This window comes from Salmo salar, chromosome 13 (assembly GCF_965601325.2).
Source record: "Salmo salar chromosome 13, fSalSal1, whole genome shotgun sequence".
Taxonomy (NCBI): domain Eukaryota; kingdom Metazoa; phylum Chordata; class Actinopteri; order Salmoniformes; family Salmonidae; genus Salmo; species Salmo salar.
Window position 1 is genome coordinate 36097925 of NC_138303.1, and position 22677 is coordinate 36120601.

At 43.1% G+C, this 22677-nt stretch overlaps 2 protein-coding genes across 4 annotated transcripts in view; both read right to left on the reverse strand.

Moving 5' to 3' along the window:
• LOC106567284 (synaptotagmin-1) overlaps positions 1-18710 on the reverse strand; it is an 81219-nt gene extending 62509 nt beyond the window's left edge. For both annotated transcript variants that reach the window (XM_014136411.3, XM_014136412.3), the window contains exon 1: positions 18463-18710. The gene's annotated coding sequence lies outside the window, so the exon portion shown is untranslated. The remainder of the gene's footprint in view (positions 1-18462) is intronic.
• A 1400-nt stretch (positions 18711-20110) lies between these two features.
• Positions 20111-22508, reverse strand: oard1 (O-acyl-ADP-ribose deacylase 1). Of its 2 annotated transcripts, XM_045693165.2 has the most exons (7): positions 22370-22447; positions 22117-22179; positions 21585-21621; positions 21328-21493; positions 21103-21161; positions 20904-21016; positions 20111-20787 (listed from the first exon to the last, which is right to left on the reverse strand). In XM_045693165.2, exons 4-7 carry the CDS (start codon positions 21392-21394, stop codon positions 20652-20654), a joined length of 375 nt encoding a protein of 124 aa, XP_045549121.2. In that variant the 5' UTR covers positions 21395-21493; positions 21585-21621; positions 22117-22179; positions 22370-22447; the 3' UTR covers positions 20111-20651. The 2 variants fall into 2 exon arrangements, with proteins under 2 accessions (XP_045549121.2, XP_013991965.2); XM_014136490.3 differs by lacking the exon at positions 21585-21621 and having other exon boundaries at positions 22370-22508.
• Between the last annotated feature and the right edge of the window lie 169 nt (positions 22509-22677).

A 22677-nucleotide genomic window follows, 5' to 3' on the forward strand; every position in this document is an offset into this window, starting at 1 on the left:
CTGTAAGGGTTTCCTTCACAAACCAGAGGGATGAGAAGGAAAGATCAAACCTGACTTGAAAGACCTTGTTAGGGATATGTAAGAATGGAGCAAGGAGCCACTAACACCCTTTTCCTCAACAAATGACAGCCCTGCAGCCTGTGGATGGACCGTTTATGACAGTCAGTCAGGGTTGCTGTTAGGGAACTTCAAGAACAGTGGCAAAGGTTGTCAGGCCAAGCTCTTCAACTTTTCTTTGAGAGATCCACCTTTTGACACTATAGGCCTTCCTCCCTTCCCTCATTCTCATGCAGCAACATCTTTTGGACAATGTACAGGTGGATCGACAGACTGTGGTTCTTGAGTCTACCTGGTGTGTATTGCTTTTTAGTAGTGTAAATGGATAATTGTACTCGGACCACATTTTCAGTATAAATGCTAATATACTTTTGTTGACATTTACATTACATTTACATTTTACATTTAAGTCATTTAGCAGACGCTCTTATCCAGAGCGACTTACAAATTGGTGCATTCACCTTATGATATCCAGTGGAACAACCACTTTACAATAGTGCATCTAAATCTTTTAAGGGGGGGGGGGGGGGGGTTAGAAGGATTACTTTATCCTATCCTAGGTATTCCTTAAAGAGGTGGGGTTTCAGGTGTCTCCAGAAGGTGGTGATTGACTCCGCTGTCCTGGCGTCGTGAGGGAGCTTGTTCCACCATTGGGGTGCCAGAGCAGCGAACAGTTTTGACTGGGCTGAGCGGGAACTGTGCTTCCTCAGAGGTAGGGGGGCCAGCAGGCCAGAGGTGGATGAACGCAGTGCCCTTGTTTGGGTGTAGGGCCTGATCAGAGCCTGAAGGTATGGAGGTGCCGTTCCCTTCACAGCTCCGTAGGCAATCACCATGGTCTTGTAGCGGATGCGAGCTTCAACTGGAAGCCAGTGGAGAGAGCGGAGGAGCGGGGTGACGTGAGAGAACTTGGGAAGGTTGAACACCAGACGAGCTGCGGCGTTCTGGATGAGTTGTAGGGGTTTAATGGCACAGGCAGGGAGCCCAGCCAACAGCGAGTTGCAGTAATCCAGACGGGAGATGACAAGTGCCTGGATTAGGACCTGCGCCGCTTCCTGTGTGAGGCAGGGTCGTACTCTGCGAATGTTGTAGAGCATGAACCTACAGGATCGGGTCACCGCCTTGATGTTAGTGGAGAACGACAGGGTGTTGTCCAGGATCACGCCAAGGTTCTTAGCACTCTGGGAGGAGGACACAAGGGAGTTGTCAACCGTGATGGCGAGATCATGGAACGGGCAGTCCTTCCCCGGGAGGAAGAACAGCTCCGTCTTGCCGAGGTTCAGCTTGAGCTGGTGATCCGTCATCCACACTGATATGTCTGACAGACATGCAGAGATGCGATTCGCCGCCTGGTTATCAGAAGGGGGAAAGGAGAAGATTAATTGTGTGTCGTCTGCATAGCAATGATAGGAGAGACCATGTGAGGATATGACAGAGCCAAGTGACTTGGTGTATAGCGAGAATAGGAGAGGGCCTAGAACAGAGCCCTGGGGGACACCAGTGGTGAGAGCGCATGGTGCGGAGACAGATTCTCGCCACGCCACCTGGTAGGAGCGACCTGTCAGGTAGGACGCAATCCAAGCGTGGGCCGCGCCGGAGATGCCCAACTCGGAGAGGGTGGAGAGGAGGATCTGATGGTTCACAGTATCAAAGGCAGCAGATAGGTCTAGAAGGATGAGAGCAGAGGAGAGAGAGTTAGCTTTAGCAGTGCGGAGAGCCTCCGTGACACAGAGAAGAGCAGTCTCAGTTGAATGCCCAGTCTTGAAACCTGACTGATTAGGATCAAGAAGGTCATTCTGAGAGAGATAGCAGGAGAGCTGGCCAAGGACGGCACGTTCAAGAGTTTTGGAGAGAAAAGAAAGAAGAGATACTGGTCTGTAGTTGTTGACATCGGAGGGATCGAGTGTAGGTTTTTTCAGAAGGGGTGCAACTCTCGCTCTCTTGAAGACGGAAGGGACGTAGCCAGCGGTCAAGGATGAGTTGATGAGCGAGGTGAGGAAGGGGAGAAGGTCTCCGGAAATGGTCTGGAGAAGAGAGGAGGGGATAGGGTCAAGTGGGCAGGTTGTTGGGCGGCCGGCCGTCACAAGACGCGAGATTTCATCTGGAGAGAGAGGGGAGAAAGAGGTCAAAGCACAGGGTAGGGCAGTGTGAGCAGGACCAGCGGTGTCGTTTGACTTAGCAAACGAGGATCGGATATCGTCAACCTTCTTTTCAAAATGGTTGACGAAGTCATCCGCAGAGAGGGAGGGGGGGGGAGGGGGAGGAGGATTCAGGAGGGAGGAGAAGGTAGCAAAGAGCTTCCTAGGGTTAGAGGCAGATGCTTGGAATTTAGAGTGGTAGAAAGTGGCTTTAGCAGCAGAGACAGAAGAGGAGAATGTAGAGAGGAGGGAGTGAAAGGATGCCAGGTCCGCAGGGAGGCGAGTTTTCCTCCATTTCCGCTCGGCTGCCCGGAGCCCTGTTCTGTGAGCTCGTAGTGAGTCGTCGAGCCATGGAGCTGGAGGGGAGGACCGAGCCGGCCTGGAGGATAGGGGACAGAGAAAATCAAAGGATGCAGAAAGGGAGGAGAGGAGGGTTGAGGAGGCAGAATCAGGAGATAGGTTGGAGAAGGTTTGAGCAGAGGGAAGAGATGATAGGATGGAAGAGGAGAGAGTAGCGGGAGAGAGAGAGAGAGCGAAGGTTGGGACGGCGCAATACCATCCGAGTAGGGGCAGAGTGAGAAGTGTTGGATGAGAGCAAGAGGGAAAAGGATACAAGGTAGTGGTCGGAGATTTGGAGGGGAGTTGCAATGAGATTAGTGGAAGAACAGCATCTAGTAAAGATGAGGTCAAGCGTATTGCCTGCCTTGTGAGTAGGGGGGGAAGGTGAGAGGGTGAGGTCAAAAGAGGAGAGGAGTGGAAAGAAGGAGGCAGAGAGGAATGAGTCAAAGGTAGACGTGGGGAGGTTAAAGTCACCCAGAACTGTGAGAGGTGAGCCATCCTCAGGAAAGGAACTTATCAAGGCGTCAAGCTCATTGATGAACTCTCCAAGGGAACCTGGAGGGCGATAAATGATAAGGATGTTAAGCTTGAAAGGGCTGGTAACTGTGACAGCATGGAATTCAAATGAGGAGATAGACAGATGGGTCAGGGGAGAAAGAGAGAATGTCCACTTGGGAGAGATGAGGATTCCAGTGCCACCACCCCGCTGGCTCGATGCTCTAGGGGTATGCGAGAACACGTGGGCAGACGAAGAGAGAGCAGTAGGAGTAGCAGTGTTATCTGTGGTAATCCATGTTTCCCTCAGCGCCAGGAAGTCTAGGGACTGGAGGGTAGCATAGGCTGAGATGAACTCAGCCTTGTTGGCTGCAGACCGGCAGTTCCAGAGGCTGCCGGAGACCTGGAACTCCACGTGGGTCGTGCGCGCTGGGACCACCAGGTTAGAGTGGCAGCGGCCACGCGGTGTGAAGCGTTTGTATGGCCTGTGCAGAGAGTTGACAATGGGATATGGTTGCTTTGAGAGCTAGCTATCAATGATATAATAACTTAAGCCTGCGATGCAATGTGCTCTATTTCCTCCTCAGTGAGCAGGTGAATGCATGTCCGTGGGAAGATGTTTTGGGGTGGGAGTACTGTCGACGTGGTGCCGCAGCACCCCTACTTCCCGCGGCTATGAGTAAATGTGTTTGTTCATGATAAGAACAAGGCGATGGAACACGGTCAGAGATTGTTATACACCTTGTATGAATCGCTGCAGGTCTTAAAATGGTGCTTGGTACAAATTGGATAGTACAACACGACAGAGTGGTCTCCTCTTTTGTTCCCTCACTCTATTTAACACATCTATTTTTACATTCTGAGCAGAAGTCAGAAATTACACTACACATCTCCTCTAAACTGCGAAGGACTCAGAGACATGCTGCAATAAACACAACACTCGGGCTCAATAAACAACTTGACACAAAGTACAGGAAATGATACCAAAGCATTATCCATCATCGTATTCAATGGTAAATATGTACCAGGCATTGACAACTATGATTACAGTGACCATAAGAAGGACAATAGGCCAGTACAAACTTACAACTGGCTTATGTCTTCAGAAAGCTCTTCACAAAATTGTTTAAAGATTATGAGAATGAGGAGAGTGTGATTAATTTAAGCCAATATTGTATGTTAAATATGATAGGATTGGATGTATTGGAAGAGAAGGGCTGGGTGCCTTAGAGCCTGACCAATTTGTTGTCAGGACTGGAGAAATCTAAATGCCTCTGCAAGCAGCTTGGAATTTAATTGAAAAGCCCATGGAGCAGGACACAAAAACCATGTCACAAAACCATGTCATAAATAACTATATTCTCTTTTATACTGTACTTTCACTGAGCAGTCCAAGGTTAGCTAACTGAACAAAAACTGATTTATTCTATTTGGGACTTGAGAGTCCCACAATATGACAGATTCACCCAATTGATTGCCTTGCTTGCAGAGTAATAGGCCTGCCTTCTTAACAATATGGCGGGACTCACAATTCAAGTTGTCCTAGGAGTATAAATGAACTTCACCCCCGTATCTCATTCAATAGTCGTATTTCTTTAGGGGTGGCATCTGCACAATGGCCAGAGAGGGGAAGGTCACACAACACCTCTCTCTTCTAATCTAAACAATCTTACGTGACCTGCCACTCAAACACTTTTAATGGGGAACTCTACATCAAGGTTGAATGTGACCTTCAGAAAGAATTCATACCCCTGGACTTATTGCACATTTTGTTGTGTTACAGTATTCTTTTTTTTTTCTCTCACCCATCCATAGCTGCGGGAAGTAGGGGTGCTGAGGATGCTGCAGCACCCCCTGAAAAAAAACAGAATACAAATATATACAGTACCAGTCAAAAGTTGACACACCTACTCATTCCAGGGTTTTTCAAAAAAGCTGTCATCAAGGTAAAGGGTGGCTACTTTGAGGAATCTCAAATATAAAATATATTTTGATTTGTTTTACACTTTTTTTGGTTACTACATGATCCATATGTGTTATTTCATAGTTTTGATGTCTTTACTATTTTTCTACAATGTAGAAAATAGTAAGATTAAAGAAAATCCCTGGATTATAAAAAAAATTCACACAAAAGTAGTGCATTGGGTCTTTAATAAATAGTCTGTATTAGCGGACCGATATAGCAGCGTGGGCAGAACTTTGTTCCTAAGATTTTCATGGTGATGATGCTGCTTCCTATCACTCAGAAGTTGTGTAGCAAGCTAAGGTGACAACAATGCCTGCCAGGGATGTTTTTCAGTTGCTTTGAATGATCAAAATCCTTAGGGTAAGAACACTTTTAAAGCCTCAAAGGATAAGATGATCCAACTTTCAAAATGTGTCATTTTTTGGCTAGCCACAGCAGTAAACTAGCTAGCTAGGTAGCGGTTTAGCTTTCTAGCATATTCACAAACTTGTTTTTAACAATTAACAAGCTAGTTAGCTACCACATGTAGCTAACAAGGTATGCCAAATAACAGTCTATAAACCACTTAAGGGCAAATAAATCAGATTTGACCACTCAGACAGGTCACATGGCCAGCAATCAATTTGTATCTGACTTCAAACCACCTATGAAGGTGGTTTGAAATGTGGCTTGAAATATCCGATTCCATGTGCTTTTTGGCTGTTCAGACTGCGGGAAAAATAACAGATATGCAAATAAATAGGATTTGAGTCACTTCAAACTGCCAATGTGAACACGGTTTAAGAGCTTTCCACACCTGGATTGTACTGTATTTGCCCATTATTATTTTCTAAATTCTTCAAGTTCCGTCAAAATGGTTGTTAAAAAGTCTTGCCATAGATTTTCAAGCAGATTTAAGTCAAAACCTTAACTCGGCCACTCACAAACATTCACGGTCTTCTTGGTAAGCAACTCCAGTGTAGATTTGGGGTTGTGTTTTAAGTTATTTTCTTGCTTAAAGGTGAATTAATCTCCCAGTGTTTGGTGGAAAGCAGACTGAACCAGGTTTCCCTCTAGGATTTTGCCTTATTCTGAAAAACTCCCCAGTCTTTAACGATTACAAGCATACCCATAACATGATGCTTTACTCATGTCATATGTATATACTGTATTCTATTCTACTGTATTTTAGTCAATGCCACTCCGACATTGCTCGTCCTAATATTTATATATTTCTTAATTCTATTATTTTACTTTTAGATGTGTGTATTGTTGTGAATTGTTAGATACTACTGCACTGTTGGAGCTAGGAACACAAGCATTTCACTACACCCGCAATAACATCTGCTAAATATGTGTTAGTGACCAATAACATTTGATTTGATGCAGCCACCACCATGCTTGAAAATATGGAGAGTGGTACTCAGTAATGTGTTGTATTGGATTTGCCCCAAACATAACACTTTGTATTCAGGACAATTTTTTTGCTGTATTACTTTAGTGCCTTTTTGCTTACAGGATGCATGCTTTGGAATATTTGTATTATGTACAGGCTGCCTTCTTTTCACTCTGTCAATTAGGTTAGTATTGTGGAGTAACTACAATGTTGTTGATCCATCCTCAGTTTTCTCCTATCACAGCCATTAAACTTCGTAACTGTTTTAAAGTCACCATTGGCCTTATGGTAAAATTAATGAGCGGCTTCCTTCCTTGCCGGCAACTGAGTTAGGAAGGAGGCCTGTATCCTTGTTGTGACTGGGTGTACACCATACAAAGTGTAATTTATAACCTTACCATGCTCAAAGGGATATTCAATGTGTGCTTTTTTTACCCATCTACCAATAGGTGCCCTTCTTTGTGAGGCATTGGAAAACCTCCCTGGTCTTTGTGGTTGAATCTGTGTTTGAAATTCACTCCTCGACTGAGGGACCTTACAGATAATTGTATGTGTAGGGTACAGAGATGAGATAGTCATTCAAAAATCATGTTAAACACTAGAACTGCACACAGAGTGAGTCCATGCAACTAATTATGGTTAAGCATATTTTTACACATTAACTTATTAAGGCTTGCCATAACAAAGGGGTTGAATACTTCTTGACTTAAGATATTTAAGCTTTTCATTTTATATACATTTTTCAAACATTTCTTGTGGGGCATTGTGTGTTGGCCAGTAACACAACATCAATTTGATGAGTTTTAAATTCAGGCTATAACACAACAACATTTGGAAAAATTCAAGGGATATGAATACTTTCTGAAGGCACTGTATATTGTTGGTAAGGCAGCTCGTACACATTACAGCATCAGTAGTATCCTCTAATTAACTATGTCCATCCAGGTTCATACTCTTCAAATCTGTTCAAACGCAAATTAATGTTATTAAATGGAAATGTTGTTTGGTGACGTCAATGGAAAATGTGTTGGTTGTTTTACCTCAGCAAAATATCATACAATTCTTGAAAACGAATATGCCAAAATACAAGAAAAGCCATTCCGTTAAAAGCCATTTCCATTCTTTCTGTATGCATGACAAAAAGATAATTTATTCTTGTGTTCGGATTGAGTTTTCCATCCTGCTATTATTATGTGTCTCTCTCTGTGAGTTCTAAAACCAAGGGGAATGTGACAGGCAGGAAGCAGCACTGATGGCGCCTACAGGATCTGCTCTGTATGCCGTGTCCTTCCTCTGCTCACTGGCCTCCAAAACTCAATGAATTGAAACGACCTTGTAGTTGAGCAACCACTCAGAGCCATTAAAGAACCAATTCCACTCTCTCTGGCAAACTTTCTCCCAGCACTGGAATCTGTGTTTCTTTAGCATCTGTTTGGCCAATCAAATAGGTATACCACATTACTAGAGCTAGCTAAATAGAAATATATAATATAAAGGGGGTGGTTTTTAATGTGAGGTGATAACATAATTTGGTCAATACAGTGTAGTAACAATATTTCTGAGAAGATATTGAATTAGTTAGGTCTAGTAGCTTCTCTGAACTGGCAAAAACATCACTCACGCATTCTTAATGTCAGATGGTCAGTTTTCCCAGTAATGCTGGGAGGTGGCAACTCTGTTTTTGCACTGGAAAGAAAGGCCCCTGGGAGTGGAATTAAATCTGAGCCAGAATATGCCTCTTCGTTTTTTAGATTTTGGTGGACAGAAGATGTAAATAAACACTGTTTATGTTTAATGCTGTAACACTTGCTTAAAATCAGAATGTATGCCAAATGCCCTTTTGAAGAAACATCCATGCAGAACATGAATGGGAAACCAGAAGCATTAACAACTTTATGATCCCATCACCCTAAAGCCTTCCGCAAGCTTCGGTTCGGCTGGGGGCCTAGTGTGCTCGCATAGTCCCTTAAAAGACATTCGCTTGAAAGACGAGAAAATGCAGCAATAGTACTGTTTGTCCATCTTGAGACGCCGTAGCCAGCATACACTCCCTCAAAATAGTCCGAATTAATCTAAGATAATTCAAGAAATTTGTCATTCATTTTGAAGTTTTTGCCGAGGAGATCTTAGTCGCGCAATTTGATATTAACTAAGATGTTTGGTGTGGTATTTCTCAAGTGAAAGAATGTGCATGAAAATGAGTTGTCTATCGTTGAATGACAACAAACATTGAAGAATCCCGACTGTTGACCAATGAAGGGGTGTAGACTTTGGCATGTCTCGAGCAAAAAATGTGCGTACACGAATAGCCTTTCCGAAGACCAAAACTTCAGAAAATGTCATAATATATGCACAAACTGATCAGAAGTGTTTGGGATTCAGAAGCATGCGGATGCCTTAAAGCTCCCATACTGTAGCAGCCTACAAATCACCCATAAGGTGCAGGAGAGAGGATTTTGATGATCAAGTATGAAGGAAAGTCATGAGTTACCTTTCTGGAGGGACCACACCTCTGTGCTTGATAGCAGCTTTGCACTGCTGCAGTGGGTATACAGGGTAATTTGTGTTGTAATTTAAGTCTGATCTGGTGGCTCTCAGGGGATGGGAATGAGATTGCAAACATTACAAGCTCCCCAGCTGTGCTTTGGGAGATTCAGGGCCGACGCGGGGTGCATTTCAAATGCCTTTGTGTTCTTCCTCAGCTCCCATGAAAAAAATAGACCTCAACCTACAAACAGACGTTGGCAGCCAGATCTTAAAGGAAACTATGACAGCTCTTAGCATTTTCTATCACAATGTTACCTTTGATTAGAAAACTGGACAGACATGAAAGTGCTCTTTGATTGTGTTTTTTTAAGGAGCAACAAAATAACAGGGAAACATTCAACAAATACATCAATTGGATTTTAGAGTGTATAAACTATAGTTTTATAGAGACACTACACCTGCGCAGCAACATGCAGTATCTCAGAGCAGTGACGTCTCACTGAGGATTTAGCAAGTTACAGTGCATTAGAATGGATGAGATGGGGGGGAACCACAGTGATGGGTAGGTGAGGTGACAGAGGTGCTCCCAGGTGGTATGATATGGGTGAAGAAACGGGCCAGATCATACAATCACCAGTGACAGCAGAGTCACAGTGGGGAGCCAGCTCTGACAGGGATAGTGACCTACTGTATACTCCAAAAACATGCCACCACCTTCTTGACCATTCTGACCAAGACCTGCCACACACACGCACAGACACACATGCCCCCACAGGCACGCACACTCTTGCTCTCACACACAAACACACCCACACAAATATGTACACATATACACACACACCGCTCACATTGCTTGTGTGAAACTGCAGCGTGGAATGCATGACTGATCTGGCAGAAAGCCTCCTCTGCAGGGAAACAGTGGTTATAAATACAACTGAGGAGATGAGGCTTTGGAAGCTTTTATTGCACACGCCTCACAGAGAGAGAAAGGGAACGAGGCTTCATAAAAAGGGTCTCATGTATACTTACATAACACTCAAGGTCCCTGTCACCATCTCAAGAACAACATTTTAGAAGGGGAGGAATAGCCTAGACGAAGGTCCCAACACATCAGTGAAACACCCATAGTATCATGCCCCCGTTGGCTCTGTGTGTTATCACCAGATGGGTCAAATAATAAGAAAGCATTTCACAGCAAATTGGCTGATTATGAACAGACTGAGTCAGAGAAAGAGGGCCCTGCAAAGAAGAAGTAGTGTGTTCTGGCACGCAGTATAGTGGAAGGTGATTGGATAATAGGGGCCAAGAGAACAGATGGGACAGGAACACAGAGAATAACAGAGCAGAGCAGAGCTGGACCAAACAGCTAAGGGTGCTTCCTCTGAATATGCATCCCCTCTTACCTTCACTCCCTGGCCTGCTCCCTGCTCCAAGCAGTTTTGCGTCTCTCTGACTGAATATGTCTGATAGAAATAGAAACACATGGGGTCATGTGCCCTATTTGCTTTTGCATGAAAATATGTCCTCCTTATATTCTGCTCGGAGCTCAGCATGCCTTCTGAACAGAGATTTCACACAAGAATAGGCTGGCTCCATTCCAGCAGCATTACTGTCTCTACCACTCACTATATTCTTCATACCGGAGCTCCGCCTTTTGCTCCTCCCCTTTCTCCTCCCCCTCTGGATTAATTATGCAGCTCAATGCAGCACTCTGAGTCCCGGCTGCAGCTCTGCTGGCTCACCCCCACCCCCATTCACCCCTACACATCGCAACTACATTATACTACATCCTCTCGTCTCTCCCTTTCTATCTCACACTCTGTCACTCTCTTGCTTTATCACACACACTCTCATTCCCTCCATTTGCCTCTGTCTCTCTCTCGCTATCTCTCTTTTTTCTTTCTTGAATTTTTCCTTGCGTCGTGACCAAGGCTGGGACATTCTTCGGTGCAAGAATGCCAACACACACTCACTGATGACACACAACACACACATCACAGTGCTTGCTCTAAGCACCATTGTGCGGGTAGCATGACATGCCATGTAAGACTCATGCTAAGATTGATGCTATCTCGATCACTCATTTGTCAGGCTATAAGAACATTTCTGATACTGGCATCATGGCATTTATCATATTAATGTTATGTGTTGTCATAGAAATGTGAATTTCTTATAGCGGATGCTCTAAAACCATGGATGGGCAACTAGTGGCATGCAGCCCTTTTGTAGGATAGCGGATCAATTTACAACGACTAAACATTTTCAAAATGTCGGTTAGGGCCCCAAAAAGGCTCTGACTACATGTATGGATGTGGGTACGCAGACCCGTGAGCCACTGCGCCCCCCCATGATGAGTTCAGATCTTTTGTGGCCCCCACCCCCATCAAATTTACCCATCCCTGCTCTAAACACACAAAGATTAGAAAAGCAGCAATTACACACATGGCTAGCCCACACATAATTGGACCAAGAGAACCCTCAACTCTAATTCCTTGCTGTCCAATGTATTTGTGGACTGACTGGGGAGAGTCCACTCTATTAAAAGAAAGGCCTTTGATATACAGGGGATTAAACAAGTGTTATACAAACTACACTACTTCACCAAATTAAATCATTCATTTGCAGCATCGGGTAGACTTTTCCAGAAACAAATCTCCAACCTAGGATGTGTTCAGCCCTGCTTGTTTGCTCTTTGCAATGAACACTGAGTGTACAAAATATTAGGAACACCTGCTCTTTCCATGACATAGACTGACCAGGTGAATCCAGGTGAAAGCTATGATCCCTTATTGATGTCACTTGTTAAATCCACTTCAATCAGTGTAGCTGAAGGGGAGGAGGCAGGTTAAAGAAGGATTTTTAAGCCTTGAGACAATTGAGAAGTAGATTGTGTATGTGTGCCATTCAGAGGGTGTATGGGCAAGTGCCTTTGAACGGGGTATGGTAGTAGGTGCCAGGCGCACCGGTTTCAGTGTGTCAAGAACTCCAATTTGTAAGTCGCTCTGGATAAGAGCGTCTGCTAAATGACTTAAATGTAAATGTAAATGTAAGAACTGCAACACTGCTGGGTTTTCATGCTCAACAGTTTCCTGTGTGTATCGAGTATGGTCCACCACCCAATGGACACCAGCCAACTTGACACAACTGTGGGAAGCATTGGAGTCAACATGGGCCAGCATCCCTGTCAAACACTTTTGACACCTTGCAGTGTCCATGCCATGATGAAGTGAGGCTGTTCTGAGGCCAAAAGGGGGTGCAACTCAATATTAGGAAGGTGTTCCTAATGTTTTGTGCACTCAGTGTAAATCTGAGGTAACAGGTAAACAGTCAGCTGAAAAGGGGAAGCTTAGCATGGTGTGCTGTGGGGAAACAAACTTCAGAGTCCAAACACACACCCAGCTGGGCATAGCAGACTCAAGCCCTCTTCAAATAGAGGAACACTGACTGAACATCAAACACCTCAGGGGAACTATCAACTCTAAACACCACCAAATACACAGTCAGTCAGCTACTTCAGCATTAGATCAACATGATAGTAACTAAGATCAAATACAGCAGATAAACCTCTCGTGCCTCAGCCACTGCCCCAAAGGCAGACAGTGGGATGGAAACATAACAACTGTTTGAGGAAGCAGAAAGAACTTGGATCTTCAATTTCCTAGATTAGCACTGTCCTGTATCTCAACCGTGTCTAGTGGTTTTCTGGACAAGGCATCCCATAGTTAGGCTTAACCTGTTTTAATTCAAAATGCATTAGTGTCTAGAATGGAAAGTTGACCACTGGGCTCTGTGTAAACAGAACTAAAAAGCCAAATGAACAAAGCACATCAACAACGCATCAGACTGATATGAGACAAACACAAATGATTTCTGGTCATGTGTTTGTCTCTCCGTTGTTGTCATTTCAACATGTCCCATAAGGGAGCTGGCTTTATTTGTCAGGGCATTAGGCTAGCCTACCCAGGGACAAAAGCATGTGATGTGTGCAAATGTTCCTAATGGGAGAAAAATGGAGGTGGGAGAAAGATGATGTACCATACAGCGATACTGGGGTTACTGGCCACATTTGGCATGGTCTGATATGGTTACAGTATGCTTGTACAGTGAAATAAATTACAATCCCATGACTGAATATACCAGGTCAAATTGGGCAGAACTGAATGTGTAGTATTTAGAGGTTTATATAATCCAGGAAAGCCTTAACATGAGATTAATTGCCCTGTATTGTCCATTCAACTTTTTGCTCTGAACATTCAATTGCACACTTCAAGTACCCCAGAATCAGCATAACAGAAAGACATATATCAGGTCAAGTGGAAAGAACAATTGTGTTCCTGCTGTTTTGGTTGCTGTGCTGTTCGTCAGCAGGCAGGCAGCCCTCTATGTCGCTCTGCTGCAGGGGTCTTTTCAGTGCATGGAACCGGATGGCAAGAACACAGCGGGGGCTGGGCACTGCAATGTGCTGCAGTGCTCCAAGCTTTGTACCGCACACCCACTCTCTCTCTCTCTCCCTCATATACTTCCGCTCCGCTCTTTCCTCTCATCATCTGTCTCCCTTATTCTCCATCTCTTTTCACATTCCTTTTCATGTCCCCTTCCTCTCCCATCTTTTTTCTTTTCTTCCTAATAATCCCCTCTATTTTTGTCTGCTCCATCACTCACTTTCTATCCTATTCTCATGCTCACTTTGAGCACACATTTCCCCAGGGTATGTGATGAGGTGCCCTGGTCTTGGTTGCTAGCAATGCACAACTGTACTGTTCTCTCCTCTCCTCCCACACGCAAGTTTATTTTTCAGGGTGACACTTCATCAAGGAGAGAATGTTCACCTTAATCATTTGGTATGTCCTTTATTTTTCTCGTCTGTCTCCTGTATTCTTTCTCAGTGGTAGCAATACATAAGGGCTGGATAACTTCTGTGAATAGTCATTGTGCCCTTCTGCATATCATTTTATCCATTCATAGCCTTATATTTTGTCATTATAAAGCTCTGGCTCCATTTCAGTCCATTCAGTTCCTCTCTGTAGTTGTTTGAATGTAATCCAATTCTAATAGAGTTTTGAGTTTGATTTGGTGGAATGCTCACAGTGCAGAATTGGCTGACATGTGGAGCTAAGCACTCTGCTAACCATGGTGTCAGGGTGACAGCAGTGTTGGCTCCGCTATATCGCCTTCGCCATCAGTAACAGGGGCGCACTAAACACCCCGTGTCACACAATCTGGGACAGGGGGTGTCACACCGAGAGGATGAGCAATGACAAGACTCCTGACACTTCTGCTGATCTGCCTCTTCCTGAGGTGCTATACACTCAATGGGTACAAGGGATTGTATACCTGCAGAGGTAAACCCAATGATCTATTAACCCAAAAGTCCAAAGCTTCTAAAAGAATGAACACATAATGTCTCAATTCAAAACAATGGAATTCAAATGTTTTAAATGAGACTTATTTCTCATTACCTTCAATGACCTGATGGTAACAAAAACATTAAAATCTCATTAGTTACAGTGCATTCGGAAAGTATTCAGACCCCTTCCCTTTTTCCGCATTTTGTTACGTTATAGCCTTATTCTAAAATGGATTCAATATTTTTTTTCTCTCATCAATCAACACACAATACCTCATAATGACGGAAGCGAAAACAGGTTTAGACATTTTTGTAAAAGCAAAAAACAGAAATACCTTATTTACATTAGTATTCAGACCCTTTGCAATGAGACTCAAAATTCAGCTCAGATGCATCCTGTTTCCTTTGATCATCTTTGAGATGTTTCTACAACTTGATTGGAGTCCATCTGTGGTAAATTAAATTGATTGGACATGATTTATATATGACATGTCTATATAAGGTCCCACAGTTGATAGTGCACGTCAGAGCAAAAACTAAGCCATGAGGTCGAAGGAATTGTCCGTAGAGCTCCGAGACAGGATTGTGTCGAGGCACAGCTCTGGGGAAGACAACGCAGGAGTGGCTTCAGGACAAGTCTCTGAATGTCCTTGAGTGACCCAGCCAGAGCCCGGACTTGAACCCGAACGAACATCTCTAGAGAGACCTGAAAAAAGCTGTGCAGGTACCATTCCCCATCCAACCTGACAGCGCTTGAGAGGATCTGCAGAGAAGAATGGGAGAAACTCCCCAAATACAGGTGTGCCAAGCTTGTAGCGTCATACCAAAGAAGACTCAAGGCTGTAATCACTGCCAAAGGTGCTTCAACAAAGTACTGAGTAAAGGGTCTGAATACTTACCGTAATTTCCGGACTATTGAGCGCACCTGAATATAAGCCGCACCCACTGAATTTAAAAATATATATTATTTTGAACATAAATAAGCCGCACATGTCGATAAGCCGCAGGTGCCTACCGGTACATTGAAACAAATGAACTTTACACAGGCTTTAACGAAACACGGCTTGTAACAAAAATAAATAGGCTTTAACGAAACACGGCTTGTAACAAAAAATAAATAATTAGCAGTAAGCTTTAGTTGTCTTTTTGCACTGAGTCAATTCCTAACGCTGCTGTTTCCAATGTCTTATCATCGACTCATTAAGACCAAGCTCCCGTGCAGCAGCTCTATTTCCTTTTCCAACAGCCAGATCAATCGCCTTCAACTTGAAAGCTGCATCATATGCATTTCTCCGTGTCTTTGCCATGATGAGGGTGACAAAATGACTACCGTAATCAGAATGATGGGAAGTTTGAGAGCGCTCGATTTAATCTAAACAGTAAACAAAAAAGTTTTTGACCTTAACCCGTTCCGCAATTTCATTGGTCTAATGAAAGCTTCATGCCGCCAAAAAACTGAGCACGTCACAAAATGTGTTTTTTTGGAGAAAAAAAAATTGAAAGCGGGAAAAATCCATATATTAGCCGCGTCATTGTTTAAGCCGCGAGGTTCAAAGCGTGGAAAAAAGTTGCGGCTTATAGTCCGGAAATTACGGTATGTAAATGTGATATTTCTGTTAAAAACAATTATAGATGTGCCAAAATTTCTAAAAATCTGTTTTTGCTTTGTCATTATGGGGTATTGTGTGAAGATGGATGAAATTGTTTTTTTCTCTCATCAATTTCGGAAAAAGGCTGTAACGTAACAAAATGTGGAAAAAGTCAAGGGGTCTGAATACTTTCCGAATGCATTGTATATCACAGGACATGTCTGATTTTTCATGACCTTATTCATGATCTGTCTCTTTCATAGGAGTGATTGGACAGTAAAGTGCCATACTATTTCATTCAACAGTCAGGTTATATCCTTCAGTTGCTGTGATTGGTCCTCTGACTGAAGACCACACTGATTCCAGTCCTTCCACTAGCTGTTCTATCCTGATTACAATACTCAATACCAACAGCGATATATCCACTGTTTCAAATCCCGCTATGCTAATTCAAGATAAGTACTTTTTAGGCTCCTTCAGACTTCAGTGGTTCTCAACTTCTCACAATTTCAGTCTTATAGAGGACAGCAGCTAATACTTGGACACAGTGAGGGGTGTCATTGCAGCGTTGCTATTAGCAGCTGGGGTTTCTCAGCAGTGCTATCTCAGTGACTTCCTCAGCGTGATGTCTCTACCCTGCTGGGAGTCTCTCAACCTCATCCCCAGGATAATGTGAAGAGGAACAGTCTTCATAATTCCATGGGTGTCAATGGTCATTAGTGTTGTTGGCATAATCATTTACCTCATCTGAAAAATATACATTAGTTCATAAATTACTAATTTTCCAGAATGCAAAATCTAAGCCTATTATGAAGAGTTTGGTCATTTAAAAAAAATGTATGTTAAACTCACTGAGTCTAGGCTACGCAGGAGTAGGCCTACTCCAGAATCAGCATGGTTATGATTTCCATTTGAATATGATTGTTCTGACTGTGTTTTAATGTGTGATTCATTGTGGCCACTTGCAAGCACAGGAAGGGATATGATAGTTGCTGAAGTCGCTCACAGAATTGGGGAAGTACTACTCATCGTCTATCACTATGGTACTAAGATGGCAGTGCTACAGTGTGTGTGGTGTAGTGTAAAACAAAATGTTGGTTTGAAATATTGAGGATGGGACACACTAAAATAGCTTTGCAGTCTCTCAGAGAAAGAGCCACCATGCTCACAAAAGGCAGAGAGACATGAATAATAAAGTGGGTTTCTCCCTTTCTGGTCCACAACTGCCATGGTATAGTGGATATGCTGCTATCGTGTCTCTGGGAGATTGGGTCAGACTGCTATAGAGCAAGGATCTGGGGTCAGCAGCTCTGGTCAGGAGAGGATGGGTCCCCAACCCTCCTAGCTTTCCTCCTGTCCTGCCTACTGAGTGGGAGTATCCTTTTCAATGCCAGAAAGAGGACATGGTCTGTAAATCCTTTACAAACACAGATTCTTCACACTACTCTCCCAAACTAATACTGAACCTGGTTTCCAGATTGAGTAAATAGCCTACAACTGTGGAGAGCAGAGCTGCCCCTAAAAATAAACAGCAAATCATTAAAAGATCATCTTCACTCATTTTACAGTACGATCTATAAAGATACAGTACTATCTTATTAGACACGTCGCAAATATTTTAGATAGGCAACAGATGAAAGAAACAGCGCCTACTGCTGGCCGCTGTAAATTAGTCAAACAGAAAAATGTCAAGGTCATAATCACATCAAATGACATCACAATGAGCTAAATAGAAAAGTGTAAATACGCCTCATATAAGCCGCAAGAAAATATATTTTTATATTGAAAACACCCCATCTGTCTGTTAGATTGCGTTATGTGTCCAGTAGCCCTTCATAAAATCTTTAAAATGCCCTTAGCCTTGACTTTCCTCTGCGGTTGCTACTGTGTGACCACTGAGGGTTGAGAGAGAAACCCTCCTCTTTCCATGGAAGGAGATTCCTCCAGCCCTGCATAACCTCTCTGTGAGATAGTTCACAGGGGCTGCAGGCACAGACTGAGCCCCAGTGAACTATCAATTTCTCTACACACCATTTCTAATTAAGACAGATCAATCTCTACACACCATTCCTAATGCACGTGTTATCTAAGCAACCCAAATGCATGCATCATATTACAGAGTATTCACATACAGCTGCACACAAAATGAGAGTCCACACATACGAGTGCACACATCGTCCCCTTTTGGGATTATCATTATGCAGTACATATGTTTCATCGTGAAATGATGCACCTGTCCACCTGACCTCTCATTTGAACCATCAACATCAAACTTCAAAAATGTATATATATTTTTTTTTTAATTCCTCATCCCAGGAAACTTCAAGTTTGCTCTGAATTCACAAAAACTGCATGGTTATGTTAAGTCCCCCTTCCCCATGTCAGCAAGATGCTGGGGTCTGGGGAAGCTCCACTATCTATGGACTGAAATGGGATACTGCTGCACTTGACAACTGTGTGCACAGAGAGTAACTTGGCTTGGAGCATCAGTCCCGCTCTAGCCTTCTCTCTCCTTCCCTGTCAAGTCTCAATTATGTAAACATTTAAAAAGAAAAAATCTCTAAATGAATTATCAACTAATTAGCTCCAATATGTCCTTATAATTATATCAGGAAAAAAATAACTTCAAAAGCATCCCACCAGCCCAACAGTAGATGTGAAAAGCAGTTTACCTTGTGTCCTGGGTCTCTTCCTCCTCAGGGCAAACGTCTCTAGCAGCTTCAGGGCACTGAGATAGATAGAAAAAAAGAGAATGAAAATTCCTTCAAGAATTACTTTCTCTTATTTCCAGTGTTAGAATAATTGACTAGTGCATAGTTCTAGAACACTGTGGACTCTTGCCTCACATCCACACACACCCTAATGGATTACTACAGTAAAGTAATACAAATCAGCTCTGGGGAGGGATAAAAACTACACACACACAGCAGTTTTTTCTTCACTCGTTCTGCTGCTTTTTTTAATGCTGTATCAGCCTGTATCGCCACCTCATTGGCTAAGCTGCTCTTCAATAACATAAGCGCTGTGCTTTAATTGGGAGGGGCAATTTCACGGTGCATCAGGACCCCTCCCGCCAAGCTCTTTTTTTCTCTAAAGTGGACAAGCGTGCCGAGCTCTCCAGATTCATACACAGAGCGTAAAAAAGAAGGGAAGGGAGGAAGGACATGAGAGAAAAAGAGGGAGTGTTAGGAGGGAGAACTAAGGAAAGTAGCAAATCAGTGAGCTGCTATAGGACAAACACAGGCACGCTGAGCTAGGATTCTGTGTATTTCCATGGTTAGGATTTTTGAGACACAAGCAAAGACGACCACTGCATTTCTGCAGTGTGTGCTGGACCTATGCAGTACAGTGATGTGTCAGGAGGCTCAGGCCAGATAAAAGGGAGACTTCCCAGGGCTCACTGCAGAGTACAGTCTAATTGCTGTGTTAGGGGGATGGGAGGAGGAGGGGGTCGAATGCAGTGATGCCGAAAGACATCAATCCAGGAATAGAGGAATCAAGGTAGCTGCAGTGTACCCAGTGACAAATGCATATTCCTCATGAATTATTGAAGGTGCTCCAGAAAGCATGGGGAGTAGGTGGGGGCAAAGCCAGGCAGCAGGCTACTGCTCTGTCTTTTCACTAGAAGACCTGTCAGACTGTACACTGTCTAGCTAACTATTGTACGCCCGCGTTATCATAAACACATTTGTTTATAGTCATTGTAAATGGCAAAATATGCTATTCCTTTCAAGTAATGTAAGTACAGGCAATCCAGCGAAAGGATGGCTGGTTGTGTGTGCATTCGACTCAAGTTTCATGTTGTAGAGGAGGGCTTGATGTACTGGAGGGCTTCAACATAAAATGGTTCTGTGGGTTTGACTTTGTGGTGTCAGATTCCCTATTCCCTTCCCCCACCCTCCCTTACATCTGGCGCCGGCATCGTCTTTCAGCTGCTTTTACAGTACAATACACTCAAGATCAACATTACATCATACAATACCGTGGCCATATGTGCCGCAGCTGCACCCCGCTAAGTCTTTTGTGATGGTCATAGCATTAGAATCACATTAAAAAGGTAGCGTTCAGAGTCCGCAGCATCAAGCTTGTGACTCATGAGCAAAGCCTGATGCACAGCCCTAGTCAGTAGATGAAGAGATGGGTATTAGGAATGACTAAATGTATTTGTTCAGATCATCTGTCCTCCTGTATGGTATGACGGGTGATATAGATACATTTAGTCATAAGGTGAATGTGATCGGTAGATCACATAACACCATTTACACTGGACAGTCAATCTAAACATATACAAATGATAAGAACCACAGGTTTAGCGAAATGTATACAACACATTTGATTTTATTACTGCAAAATAACAATCTAGTTTTCATAAGTTATGCTCATGTAAGGTACTTGTACATTACAGGGTATTTACAGCATATGACAAATCTGTATAGATCACACCACAGAAGCCATGTGGAGAAAACTATAATTGGTGCCCCCATCTGGTGGAGAATAACTCTACTGAAGGGTTAGAATTAACATGACAATATGCACTTGTAATTTCAGAGAAACATCAAACACAGGGGTAAATTAAAGATTAGGCGGTAAAGGATATGATTCTTAAAGTAAAGTGCTATATTTTGAAAGTAAACATTTCACCAAACTGTGGACAGGTGCATATCCATATGCTGAGTAAACTTGGCAATGAAATATACACGCTGTGTCAATCAACACAATATGGTCCAAGTTTTATTTCATACAAAACCCATTGTCATAAGAGTTGAAAAACACAGGCTTGGAGCCTATGACAAAAGGTGATAGAGAATATAACCATAACAAATGTCCCTGAAACATGATTTACTTTGGTTTACAGAAAACATCAATGGAAACTTGGTTTCCCTGTGGGTTTTACGGGGAGAGTATACACAGTGATACTTATATCTGTAGACTGGAATACCTGCTCAAGCATCTTCTCCACTTTATCCCAACTCAGTCGATCAAGGCCACAGCCGATGCTGTAGAATAGAAGGATAGGAAAAATGGAAGTTGAGTCAGCATACCAACAATATGCAAATGAATTAAATGTCAAGATAATGGTGATTTGTTTGGTGTAGAATGTATTTATACAAACCGAGGCATTGATATTCCAGTTACTCCATTTTGTAAGCAATGAGACTTCATGTCATCGAGGCTCTGCCGTAGGTTGTCATAGGTAGGTTTGTGGCTGTATTTTTCCTTTGTAATCTGTAAGAGAGAGACACCATAAAAGATCACAAAATAAAAGGCTTTATATGTTTTAGTTGGTTGGTATATAGCGCCAAGCATCTTACCAGGTAGTACACAAAACGCTTGTTTCTTTTCAGGACAGCACATTGCCCTGGCACCTTCTCTGAAGTAAAAACCAGTAGACAGTGATCTTGATCAATGACATTGGCTTATGATATATACTATGCCTTCTATCTGTAGTGCGAACTTTCAAGTGAAAATGGCACATCACAACAAACTTCCATTACATGCAGAGTGCATAATAACAAACATGAATACACAGGACTCACTCTGTTTCTTCAGCTCATCTACTCCACTAAATTGTTTCTTGAATTTGACAGCGATGCCAGCCCCCATGCGACAGTCCTCGCTGATACAGTGGGCCAGGACCTCATCTTCAGGACAGGAGAACAGGTCCCCCTTCACATGACGCAGGCTCCAGCCGCCTTCTGCATTCTGGCCATGAGAGGGCAGCATTACACCACAGGACCAGACATCAAGTATATAACTAGTTATACCAAAGAGTTTTCTAACCTCTGTCCTTTACCTTAGCTCCAGATAAGTAGTTAGCTTGCGAAGTAGGACTGTAACAACATAATATGGGCACTGTTTAAATGCCATTCAACGGTATGGCGGCATTACCTACTAGCTAAATATGGTGGTTTCTAGACAGATTCCGACCATACACTTGCTTACGGCTGCACAGGGGTAAGACAGGCTTCCTGTTTAGAGGACGACAACGCGGAGCCCAGTATGATAGGAAAACATACCTCACCCCAGGGATGACAAATGTGTTGGGACTCCGAATTGTCACAACTGCTACACAAATAAGATTGAACGACTTCTAAAACACTAGAAGTCGTTAAATTTTCTTGGTGTAACAGATGGGATAATAGGCCAATTCAGAGTACAACGCATTTCTCATTCCTGGATTGAGGTACATTTTCGGAGCCATATCTCGCGCTGGCTCTGTGGTTTCAATCTAAACAAGAAACCGGTCAGACCCAGTGCCGCTGTAAGAAAGCGTAGGCTCGAAGTCTATTCAGTCTAATTTAGGTATTTTTATGTTGGCCACTTACCTTATATTTGTCAATAGAGCTCACTGGCTCTTCAGATACAGTTGACATTATACGACAGGTAAACTGTAATCAACCAGGTAGAGGGAGAGATAGGCAATTGTTGTTTAAATGCAAGGTAAATGAAAGTGCAAGCTATATGAAAGTACATTTGATTATTTGAACCGGCAGTATTAGCTAGCACTACAACAAGCACATGTGGCTGACTATTGCATAAAGCTGGCTTTGATGTATTTTTCTTAATTTAGCAACTTACTGAGCTATCGTCAAAGTCGTTCAGTTTCTCTTTCAATTTAACCAAAATGTGGACATTGACAGCTAGCAATCGACTTCCTCTTTGTGTCACAGATTGGAATTCGTCCCAGCATATCCAAGGCCAGGCGAAACTGCTTAAACCTATCCAATCATTTCATATCAAAGGTAGGAGGCGCTAGAGGTACATTATGCTCGTGCTCCAGTACCTCCACCATCAATGCTGAAAGTGAATACTTACTTAAAAAGTCGGATATTTCTGAGTTTCATAGATTCGACTAGTACGTGAACGCGGCATAAGATTTTAATATT

Excerpts from the sequence above, each read along its gene's own strand:
- oard1 (XM_014136490.3), bottom strand. The coding sequence starts at position 22,164 with ATGTCAACTGTATCTGAAGAGCCAGTGAGCTCTATTGACAAATATAAG. Across the intron at positions 21,494-22,116 it reads GCTCTATTGACAAATATAAG|AATGCAGAAGGCGGCTGGAG; the intron begins GTAAGTGGCCAA and ends TCTCATGGCCAG. Across the intron at positions 21,017-21,102 it reads AGCGTTTTGTGTACTACCTG|ATTACAAAGGAAAAATACAG; the intron begins GTAAGATGCTTG and ends TCTCTCTTACAG.